We start from the raw sequence: 12,217 nt of genomic DNA on the forward strand, positions 1-12,217 counted from the left end.
TGACGACAACAGAGAGGAGAGCCAGGTTAATGTGTGCCCCCTGAGTGCGAGTGACGCCATTCAAACACTCTCCATTTCTGTATCAGATCTTTGGCCCAGTCGATAATTAAAATGACGTGTTTCTCTTTGACAACATACCGGGTGTTAATTGAACAGCCCTGCCCTAAGCTACTTCATCTTGCTATTATACACGGGCGGCGGGTGGCATTAATAATTAACACGCTGGCAGCTTGCACCGGTGGTTTTAATCTGGAATAACGCAGGAATATTTGTTCGCCGTATTTACTTATTAGGCCCATGTTAATAAATCAGATTTACGGCATGACAAGGATAGGAGGGAAATATTCAAGAAAGGAGCGACAGAATCGGAGAGATAGAAAATCGAAAATGAAATGATTTCACGATTCTTTGTCTTTTTTATTTTTATGTTATGTCCAGAAAATGGTAAGAAATGCCTGAAACAGATACACAGGTTTTTTGAAAACACTGTCCTTGGATTGTCCTTGAATGATTTCAAAATTACATTGTTGTAAATCAAGATTTTTTTTTAAATATGGGACAGCTCTGTACATGGGACATGTACCTTACCATAACCCCCAAAGCAGTGCAAAACAAAATTATTTTTTACATTTTTACCCCTGAGACAATGTGCTTTTCCCTAGTCAAACGTATTACTAATCGGATTCAGTTAATCCCAAATGATCAGAGTAAACTGGATGAAGAAGCCATACTTTTCAGAGCACGGGAAAGCTTGACAACAGACCCAGAGAAAACCTACTCTCCGCCACTTACAACATCAACTCAACTAACATGAATTTACGTGACCGGGATGAAGTCAACTGCGCTGGCTCTTTAAAGCTATCAGCATTGAATTGCTACCCCCCACTGATTTCTGTCACACCAATCCCTCGTCCATCATTAAATAAAAGCCACACACCTCAGACACCGTCGCCATGGCAGCCTCACATGTTAGGGGCATTTATGGACAAGTCAAGTCGGTTGCGCAAATATTTGCATCATCCAACCCCTCCCCTCTCGACTGTTTATTTCCGTGCAAAACAAGCGGCCCCAGACGAGAAGACCACGAGGTTTACATTCCACTACGATGCGGCCCAGTGTTTTCCACCAGCAACACATACTAACACAAACACTCGGGTAAGAGCAAGACATGTCGTTTGTATAGAGTTGGCGCTGGAAATAGAGCAAGCAGGCATTGTGTAATGTGTAGGAACCTTCGCTGCGCCTCTCCCTTGGTTTAACTTCAGAGCGTTCAATCAATAAACCTCCTTCAGAGGGAGGGAAGAGAAGAAGCGCAGAGGGTTTGAGAGTTCACCCGGAGTGACTCAGAGGCCCGCGAGGAGCCTGCTCCGCGCTTGCCGAGCTGGTGGAACATAAACAGTCTTGCCTGTCCTGTTGGGTTCTGTTAATGTTGCTCTCTTACACACACGCACACACACACACACACGCTCTCACACCCACACAGGGATGTCAAAACTAAAAAGGGCCCTAACTCTGACTAAAATCACACCGATTTGTAACCTTGACAGGAAACCCAAAATCCTTCTGCTACAATTAAAGTGATATCAAGGCACGTATACCCGCCCAACGCAACATGACAAAAAAAAACAGAAGAGGTTGCATGACGCCCCTGCCTATAGCTATCTGCTAATGGATCTTAGGCTGTTTTATGTCATTGTACCCATGTCGTGACTTTGCATTAAGGTACATGAATACCTCCGTTAAGAATTATTATTCTGAGAATTTGGTCTGGTAATCCACATTCAGAGATATATGCAAACACAGTTCATATATATTTTTAGTCTTTAGATGTGCAGACGGTTTGTTATCAAATAAGCTATAGGACCTGTTTCAGTAGTCTTAACAGTTCTTATTTTTTCAGTTCAAGGACATACATTTGGGCAGAATTTGGCACAAAAGTAGCTCATGGGTTTGAAGCATTCCGACTTTTCTTGAGCGGGTCAGGTTTAGATTCTTAGATACTTCATAGAGGCTATCTTAACAACAGCACACGTTTAAAATGACTTTTATTTGCTTTGTGATAATATACTGAGTACAGTCATTTTCCTACATGGTCATAATAAAAAGTATCTAACAGACCTAAAAGTTGGATCGGGCCATGGGTATGTACAGTGTTTGCTCTAGAGCTATGTACATGACAAATACACAATACATTTACATGATTACTGTATATGCACATACCTGAGCTTACTCAACTCGGGTTCCTGGACCTCAGGACTCCTGATTAATTAGTATACGGTGATAATCAAACCAAATGCAATGTGAAAAGCGTTTGTTACATCGTGGGAGTTTGCCGAAAAGAACGTCTTTTTAAAAATATACTATTAATGTATGTGATATATTTGCATGTCTCGTGTTTTAAAATGCAACCGTCCTTTCGGTAATCATTTTCTGTAATGACCATTTACCGAGATCATCATAGAGAAGTCCATATGCACCGAGTTCCTAAAATTCCATAGCCTACAGCATTTTCGGCTTTACCATCATGTTATTACGTGCAATAAGGCAACAAAATTGTAGACTAGTGAGAAAGAAACGACAAAAAGAGAAGAAAATCGTGGCATCAAATGTCAACTGTGTATTCCTGTTGTAATAGATATTACATGAAGTATGACGTGAGAGCCTTAGCGGTGTGTTATCAAGAAGTTTGTGTACGTGCATAAAGTGTGCGCATCCTCACAGATCGCATCCTCCGCGTTTCACCCAGTTCCATGAAGACCGTTATATGTCCGACCCGCGGCGTCTGTACTTCTAACACTTCTTCAACCGAGGAGCGACATTTAGGGCCTGGTCAGTTTTCATCTGTGCGCTGTCCTTGCTTGTAGGCAGCGGAGGCTGCGGGGGCCGACAGGGCAGCATGTGCAGGTAGTCGGGTACCATCCTCAGCTGCCTGAGCGGACTGACGTTGTTTGCCAGCTGCTGTGACCGTGCGGTGCGTATCTCTTGACTGACTTTGATCGTTGGCAACGGGCACCGATGGGTCAGAGATGTGCTTGCCATCGTCCGAACGGGTAGCAGATGCCTGCCCAATTGCGCCTTGATTTCCTGTGGTTTGCGAGGGCGTGTAGCCGCGAGGCGCCGTGTAGAGTCCTCTCGGTTGAGAATGCGCATCTTTGGACCGAATGCCCTCTGTTAAAATGGCCCCACTTCGGCTTCTTATTTCCGACTGAAAAGCCTTTACTGAAGTCGCATTCAGTCCATTCGACCCAGTGTCGTTGAGCGCTATATCCAGAGTTAGTGTCGAGTTAGTATCTGGACCGTTAGTGGTGGTGGAGACATTGGTCGAGATGTTAGCTGTGGTGGTGGTGGGCAGCTTGCCTGTAGAGGAAGCGGTCGTTGGCTTCCATATCAGGCTGTAGTAAATGGCCAGAATTATAGCTGCTAATGACACAGATAGCACATACGCAAACACGGTGGCCAGCCTTACCCATTTTTTGTTGGTCTTCGCTGCCATTTTCGCCTTTTTGTCCCCCGTGTAGGTAGCGGGTTTACCTCTTTCCATGTTGGGCATGAAGTCCCGCTCCCTCATATTGCCCCTGTGTTTGCCTCGATGCTCCAGCGCCCCGTCCGTCTTGAAGGTTTTTGATTATCCACAATCCAAGAATAGGTGACAAGACGCAGGATGAGGAGAGAGGGGAAGTGAAGTGCCGCAGCTTTATTTTGCAGCTAAATTGATCCCCCTCTAATCCATCTCACCCTGGAAAGCACAGCGGTCTGTCTTAGAAATCCATTACGGCATTGCGCCTCATCACGGATGTTGACCGTTCTTGGCTGCTGTTGTTATCAAGCATCCAGTCACAGTGCTGGTGCATTTGCAGTTGCCGTTTCCAGGGAATAAACAACACAGCTGATCCAGCAGAAGTGAAATTTTGCGTGGTTTATTTGAATGATCAAGCGAAACCATAAGGTACACACTACTGTCCGTCTTATTCCACAAATGAAGTGGCTTGCTCAGCTAAAAATACAGTAGAGGGGGTGGGAGAAGGTTCTTAAAGGGGCGGCACTGGCTAAGCAGGGTGCAGTAACTGATGAAACGGGGAGCTGACGAACACCGGTATTTATGCCCTTAAGTGGATTGGTGTGCTGCTGCTAGGCATCTTTAGGACATTGTGGGCCGTTTTGGCAGTGGCGCTTTAAAATCGATCATTCATTTTAGGTTTTACTGTTTTGTTTGTTGTTGAACTTTCAACGACCCACAGTCTTGTGATGTTCATCAAACATCTGTAAACATTGGCCTACATCACATCTGTGATAATTCCTTTGTTGTGAGTGTGATTTAGAAGCACCGTTTAAACAACACCGTGTCTTCTGCAGATTCTGTGGTTTCCTTTCCATAAGCATTGGCCTTATGGTATATTTACTTTAATACATTACATATATGCTTTTAGAAAACTGAAACGAAAGTAACTGATTGGCTGATACCACATGTGTCTCAACAGACCTATGATGAGGCCTGCAACACGTCTGGCCAAAGGCCGCATTCTAAATCAGGACCTTGGACAGCGACGCACGGCCCACCTGTTAATTGCGAGGGGAAAAGGTGAACCACTCCCAGACCAAACTTCTTTTTAAAAGCAGGCATTTGACTCATCTCTGAATGACAGTTCACACTGATATTCAGAAATCATGTTAATTTTGTAGAGGTTGTTGAAAAGTGATTGTATTTTTAGTTACACATATGCTCTACATAAAGTAGTATGCTTCAACTTATAACTCAGGTTGTAAAGTTTGGACCTTCTGCCTAATGGACAGGTACAATAGCTGTACATGTTTAAATAGACCTCCTGTCTCCTAAGGAATGGTGATTAGCCCAACACATACACTACCGTTCAAAAGTTTGGGGTCACTTAGAAATGTCCTTATTTTTCAAAGAAAAGCACTGTTTTTTTCAATGAAGATAACATTAAATGAATCAGAAATACACTCTATACATTGTTAATGTGGTAAATGACTATTCTAGGTGGAAACGTCTGTTTTTTAATGAAATATCTACATAGGTGTATAGAGGCCCATTTCCAGCAACTATCACTCCAGTGTTCTAATGGTACATTGTGTTTGCTAATCGCCTTAGAAGACTACTGAATGATTAGAAAACCCTTGTGCAATTATGTTAGCACAGCTGAAAACTGTTTTGCTTGTGAGAGAAGCTATAAAACTGGCCTTCCTTTGAGCTAGTTGAGTATCTGGAGCATCACATTTGTGGGTTCGATTATACTCTCAAAATGGCCAGAAAAAGAGAACTTTCATGTGAAACTCTATTCTTGTTCTTAGAAATGAAGGCTATTCCATGCGAAAAATGGCGAAGAAACTGAACATTTCCTACAACGGTGTGTACTACTCCCTTCAGAGAACAGCACAAACGGGCTCTAACAGAGTAGAAAGAGAAGTGGGAGGCCCTGGTGCACAACTCAGCAAGAAGACAATTATATTAGAGTCTCTAGTTTGAGAAATAGACGCCTCACAGGTACTCAACTGGCAGCTTCTTTAAATGGTACCCGCAAAACGCCAATGTCAACGTCTACAGTGAAGAGGCGACTCTGGGATGCTGGCCTGATGAGTGGCAAAGAAAAAGCCATATCTGAGACTGGCCAATAAAAAGAAAAGATTGATATGGGCAAAAGAACACAGACATTGGACAGAGGAAGATTGGAAAAAAGTGTTATGGACAGACGAATCAAAGTTTGAGGTGTTTGGATCACACAAATAAAACATTTGTGAGACGCAGAATAGGTGAAAAGATGCTGGAAGAGTGCCTGACGCCATCTGTCAAGCATGGTGGAGGTAATGTGATGGTCTGGGGCTGCTTTGGTGCTGGTGAAGTGGGAGATTTGTACAAGGTAAAAGGGATTTTAAATAAGGAAGGCTATCACTCCATTTTGCAACACCATGCCATATCCTGTGTACAGCGCTTGATTGGAGCCAATTTCCTCCTACAACAGGACAATGACCCAAAGCACACCTCCAAATTATGCAAGAAATATTTAGGGAAAAAGCAGGCAGCTGGTATGCTATCTGTAATAGAGTGCCCAGCGCAGTCACCAGATCTCAACCCCATTGAGCTGTTGTGGGAGCAGCTTGACCGTACGGTACGCAAGAAGTGCCCATCAAGCCAATCCAACTTGTGGGAGGTGCTTCAGGAAGCGTGGGGTGAAATTTCTACAGGTTACCTCAACAAATTAACAGCTAGAATGCCAAAGGTCTGCAATGCTGTAATTGCTGCAAATTGACCATTCTTTGACGAAAGCAAAGTTTGAAGAACAAAATTAATTTCAAATAGAAATCATTATTTCTAACCTTGTCTTGACTATATTTTCTATTCATTTTGCAACTCATTTGATAAATAAAAGTTTGAGTTTTCATGGAAAACACAAAATTATCTGGGTGACCCCAAACTTTTGAACGGTAGTGTACGTTCTAAAATCATTAACTCAGGTACTCTTCTGTTCATATTCATAATACATAGCAATCCCATTTTATCTCACATTTAAAAAAAAAGAATTTGGAATCTTGAGAATTACTCTAGGGGGGGGTGGGGGGTTGGGTAAATAATTTAGCTTAGCTGCTTTATAAATGTTTGACATCGTCAAATCTTCTCCTGTGCCTCACACAATGAATTATTAAAAACTGCTGAACAATGATCCTATGTTTATTTAATGACATACTTGCATGGAGGTGTCCAGAACATAATTTAGCTTTATTCACAATTTTTTTCTTTGGCAAGATGAATTGCCATTGTGTGTCTTGTATGCAATGTCCCTATTCTTATTTGTCAGTCTTAAGCCTTCAGTGTAGCTGCAACAATGAAGCCACTGCACTAGCGGCTGTCTGCATCAATCAATACCACTAAACTAGACTTTACGCTCCCCTGAGTGGTGAAGTACATTGGTACAGACTTTGATCATGTGACAGCTGGCAAACACTCCCTGGACCAATCAGGATGGGACACAGACCACACCCGCTTCCTAGGTGGTGTCTGAGAAGTACAGACTACGTTTAGAACATGGGTTGCTTGAAGTCATGGTGATTTAAATCTAATAGAGGCTAGCAAAGAAATGCTAAAGTCTCCTACAGCAACATTGCATCACGTCATATTTATGATGTGCAGAGGGATTCTTGATAGTCAGAGTTGATTAAGAGATTATTAGTCCAGAAAATAATGAGTCATCTCATGACCATGCAGACAAGAAATGTGCTCTACAGCAATTAGTCAGATAGTGACTTTACCTCACCATTGCAGCTAAATGACTTAGTCATTATATGACCAGAATACAACTCCAAAGAAAAGGTGACAAATAGTGATACGCACACGGGCACCTCTTACACAGTGAAAGACACACTAGTTATGTATTAGGGTTTTTTCAGTCCTTTTTCTATTGTTACGAGTTAGAGTGGTGCCGGATTTCTTTTAATGGTGTGAACATTTGCTAAAAGTATAATGGATTAGGAAACTCATGTGGTACAAAAGGTCACTATACACACACACACACACACACACACACACACACACACACACACACACACACACACACACACACACACACACACACACACACACACACACACACTCTCTCGCACGAGTATGTACTCGTGTCTGTCCTTAAATCCTTGCCTGCCTGTGAAATTTCCATATGGAATGGCTCACTAGGTGTGCATTTGAATCTAACCCCAACTACAATGGGCCCGGCACCATGACTCATGGCAAATCAGAGCAGCTTGATAATTCTGCTTCATCTGAAGATATAAGCACCAGTCACAAATCGATGCAGTTAATGAGCCACCAATACAACATATATCATAGATATCCCACATCATTTGTTTTAAAGATTACAGTAATCAGAACATATTATTTCAGTAATTACATTGATTGTATAATAATATTATTATAAGCAACAGTCAATGACCTTGCGCCAAATAATACCCAACTCAATAGAAATTCAAGACATTTCTAAATATTTCTTATGTCTTTGGAGTGTAATGGCATCCAGTAGATGTTTCCCTGTGCAGTTCTCACTTGGGAAACCCTATGCTTTCCTCATTTGCAATGCATATTGTTGGGTGGCCTCTCAGCAGGTGATTATGGGAGTTTGATGGTCCATCAGTCCTAGTTTAAGGTATCAGTGATGACAGGAGGAGACCATGGTGTAGCAATTAAGTCCTTGTTGACAGTGTATCAGGATAACTGGCAGGATGATTAAAAAGAGATACTTCATCCAGGAACCTCAGGTGAAGGAGTACCTGGTCAAAGGGGAGAGGTTTATTAAGTGGCGCGATGTAAGTTGCTTTTTACGATTTGAAAGAATCAAATTATTTTCTGTCATATTTTTCTTTCCTGAAACTTGCACTGTGTTCTATTTCTGGGTTCTCAAGTGAGGGGGTGACTGTTGAGAGCGAGAGAAAAAAAATCGATTTCCCAGTTGTTGTGGAATTCAGTTAAAAAAAAGTTCAAAGCACTTTCGCAAACGTGGTGCTGGATGGAGAGAGTGTACTGTATGTAACTACTGGCTTGCATATTGTTGTTGGTGGTGATTGCTTTTATGATAACTAACATGATTAATTTGTATGACAGCAAATTTCAGATTCATCTCTTCAAAAGCTGTCTGGAAATAGAGAGTAGTTTATGTTGAATCCATAGTTGTAAATCTTTGCTTTTCAATTTTTTAATTCTTAAGTATGCCCAGTCACACATTTGGTCTAAGGATAGAGATGGATTTAGTTTCTATATTCTGATAAACATCCTGTGAATATGCTGCATGTATGTTTGTAAAATGTTCTTCACCAGGACTCAACACGCACCGCACCTGTCACTCTGAAGATGGACCCAAAGGGATTCTACCTCTACTGGACTAATCAGAGCAAGGTCAGAAAAATATCCTCTCTCACATAACCTCGCTTAAAATGAGTGTGTGTTCATATGTGTGTGTCTCTGTTTAAATTAGGACTTTTTGATATTTATTTGTTCATACATAGTCTCCTTTACCACACACTTCTAGAAAATTCCTGTTGCTGTAGTAGGGTAGCCTAAATGTGGTACGCACTAAATATGGTAAATATGGCTTCTTCCTCTTGAGAACAGTGCAGTCCAGAATATTAAGCTTTAAAGACACCTCAGCTTTGTTCCTGCCAACTACCACCCCCTTCCCTCACCCCAGTCCCCCTAGCCCTCACCCAACCCCCTTCCATGAAGTATATCGATCAGAGCTTAGGGGCTTCTTGTGTAGTGAAGGCTGAGTGATACCTCCTCTCATCCACTCCCGACGATAAAACAATCTCTCTCAGCCACACACAAGAACTAAGCTTTAGGTTAAAGCTCTGTTGTCCCCACACACTAGGTATGCGAGTTGGTGCATGTTCAGGAGGGAATATTGACCCAGATTGATTTTCTTTCTGTATGCTATGTAAAGGTATTACCACATGCTGAGCTCTACAGGAGACACATTTATGATCAAAATTACCTTACAGTTTATAGAGTGCAGCAGGGTTTTTACTGAAGCCAGATTTATTGGTTGGTTGTGATTTACGAACCCTGTTGCGAGAGTTTTATTTGTTGGGCGAGAAAGGCGTTGACCATTAGAAGCTTTTTTGAGTCTTTTTGGAGTGAATTAGCAAAAAACATGGTTTCTGTTTTGATTCAAACACCAGTTAACTTTTCACATAATATTTTTTCAAACATCTCCAGGATATAAAATATGGCGGCTTTGAAGTTTAAGAAAAAAGCTTTAAGAAATATTTATCTGTATTCAAAATCAAGTCATGTATTGATTCTGAACTATTGATTTTCTGTCTTCTGCTTGACTTTCCATTTTATAATGTCTGACATCAACCTTTTCCCTGCAGGAAACAGAGTTTGTGGATGTGGCGACAATCAGGGACACAAGATCAGGGAAATATGCTAAACTCCCAAAAGTAAGATCCAAATCTCAAAATCTCTATCTATTTAAAGCAGAACTCTTCATTGTTTTAAAGAAAACTCTCTTTAGTCTTCAGCAGAGAAAGGTGCTTGGTAAGTAAGGGTGCAATGTTTGCCTGTGCATTTGCCTTGCAAATCATATACAACTAGAAGGACACTTAGAGAGCATAGACCTCTGCCAAGGCCAAATGCCCTATCCAGCTAAGGCAAAAAATAAGTTGTGGATCTGCCCAGAGATTCAGATCGGCTCCAAAAGTGAATGGGTTCTTCCCTGGAACCTGCTACACCCTTCCACTAGGTTTCATAAAAATCAGCCCAGTAGTTATTTGCGTAACCCTGCCGGCAAATAGATAAACAAACAAACTGAAAACGTAACCTCCTTGGTGGAGCTAATAAGCACACAGTAGCCTAGAGTTAGAGACACACACACTCACATACACACACACATACACACACACACAAACACACACACACAAACACACACACACACACACACACTCAGAGGCCAAGAGTATGCATGCGTGAGACACATGCAACAGAAACACAAACACACACAGACACACAGACACACACACACACACACACACACACACACACACACACACACACACACACACACACACACACACACACACACACACACACACACACACACACAGTGTTTGCAGAGGCTTTCTATGTGATCTTCTGGGCAGATCAGTCGTTAGGGGGGCTAATCAAATGAGACAGCCTGAATTTTCCCCACTGGTTGCTCCTGCTCTGATCTGTCTCCTCTGAGGCTTGCGCTATGTGGGACCAGTCCGCTCGCAAATGTTACGGAGGAACAAAGTCAACCTCCGAGTATAAACATTTATCCCCATGGTAGCCATTTCCCATCTTTGTGGATGTTTATCTTGGTGAGGGTGGGACATCTCTCTCGCTAATACCACAGTCTCCCAGCTGAGCTTATGCACGGCAGAGATTTGCATGGGTTGTGAAGCGTATTTGGTTTTTTGTTGAAGTGTTAGCTCTAAAATGCTGTGTATGGAAAGCAGGGGTGGTGTTGCAAATGGATGTCCTGCCCTTAATCACAGCATTTGTTTTGTCACTTAAAGCGTGGCAGCTGGGCAGGCAGAACCCCCATGTGAACGTGTCATTACAATGCGTCGGTAGGACCCGTGATTGTCTCTGAGCTTTACTGACATTAAATGTCCAGATCTTGTTCTCTCACAGAGTACTAGATGATGCTGGAATGGAAACTGGTCATAGCCAGACTTGTGACAGAACCAGGCTGGCTCTGTTACAGAATCTGCTGCCATCTTGGATGAGAATTTTAATCCTGTTCAATGAGATTTGTTTTGTATTTCTCCTCCTGTTCACAGCATCCTAAGGTTCGCAATGTCCTGAACATGGACTTTCCTGACAGCAATCATTTAGCCAAAACCCTGACCGTAGTGTCAGGCCCCGACATGGTGAACCTGACATATCACAACTTTTTTGCCAACAAAGAGAAAATAGTGCAGGTAAGGTCATTCTCAGGTTGCAGTCATGATTAAAGCATTGCAGCTGAGGTCTTGTAAATATGTCAACATGTTAATAGTGTGCATCGACTAAATCATATGCGTGATCTCTGATTAGACAAGAGAACAGACGATTTGTTTAGGCACAAAGACAAGTATCTGACGTGGAGAGATCTGGCCATCGTGTGAGGCCTGCTAACGACTTGCAGAAGGAATTGAACATCTTGTCCAGAGTATCACTGAGCAACTCTGTAGCAACTGGGCTTTCCCAGGACCCCTTTAGATGGTAGCTTTTATTTAGCTCATAGTGTGTGTTATAATAAGCCGTGTGGTGCCTGCAGCATGTACTGTGCACCAATTACTGAATCAAAGTTAATGTAAAATGCAGTTTATTTTAACCACATTATACAAACCGTGGCCTATCACAAATTCTCGTATACATTTTTCACCTCCGTGAGCAAACCAGGCCCCCGGCCAAATTTATGAAATGCAATCATCGCCACAAGAGCAGCCTTTGTCTCGGAGCGTGGCCAAATTGCATTTATGGCTTTATGAGTTGTATAACTCTCATCCCCTAATATAATAAAGTGGCCCGCAGATTCTTGCCCTGTTTAGTTGAATGTGGATGACGTCAGCGCCTCCCTTCACTTCCCCTAAAGGTGCAAGTCATCTTCAGGCCCTCTAGTGGGCAAAGAGTCAGTCTCACTGATACACTGACGTCCTTCACTACAGCAGCTGGTGGCATACCTGGTAATATAGGCATGTGAACTCT

At 42.4% G+C, this 12,217-nt stretch overlaps 2 protein-coding genes across 2 annotated transcripts in view; one reads left to right on the top strand and one right to left on the bottom strand.

Moving 5' to 3' along the window:
* Positions 1-2,028: 2,028 nt before the first annotated feature.
* LOC116223576 lies at positions 2,029-4,060 on the bottom strand. Its single transcript, XM_031580794.2, has one exon. It carries the CDS (start codon positions 3,566-3,568, stop codon positions 2,831-2,833), a length of 738 nt encoding a protein of 245 aa, XP_031436654.1. The 5' UTR covers positions 3,569-4,060; the 3' UTR covers positions 2,029-2,830.
* A 4,035-nt stretch (positions 4,061-8,095) lies between these two features.
* Positions 8,096-12,217, top strand: part of plcb2 (phospholipase C, beta 2) — a 29,680-nt gene continuing 25,558 nt past the window's right edge. Inside the window, exons 1-4 of the mRNA XM_031580557.2 lie at positions 8,096-8,310; positions 8,819-8,896; positions 9,874-9,942; positions 11,308-11,448. Of these exons, the coding sequence (XP_031436417.1) occupies positions 8,227-8,310; positions 8,819-8,896; positions 9,874-9,942; positions 11,308-11,448 (372 nt within the window). The 5' untranslated portion in view covers positions 8,096-8,226. The remainder of the gene's footprint in view (positions 8,311-8,818; positions 8,897-9,873; positions 9,943-11,307; positions 11,449-12,217) is intronic.

This window comes from Clupea harengus, chromosome 14 (assembly GCF_900700415.2).
Source record: "Clupea harengus chromosome 14, Ch_v2.0.2, whole genome shotgun sequence".
NCBI lineage: Eukaryota > Metazoa > Chordata > Actinopteri > Clupeiformes > Clupeidae > Clupea > Clupea harengus.

Bases quoted from the DNA above. Each gene is read 5' to 3' on its own strand.
- LOC116223576 (XM_031580794.2), bottom strand. From the start codon at position 3,568: ATGAGGGAGCGGGACTTCATGCCCAACATGGAAAGAGGTAAACCCGCT.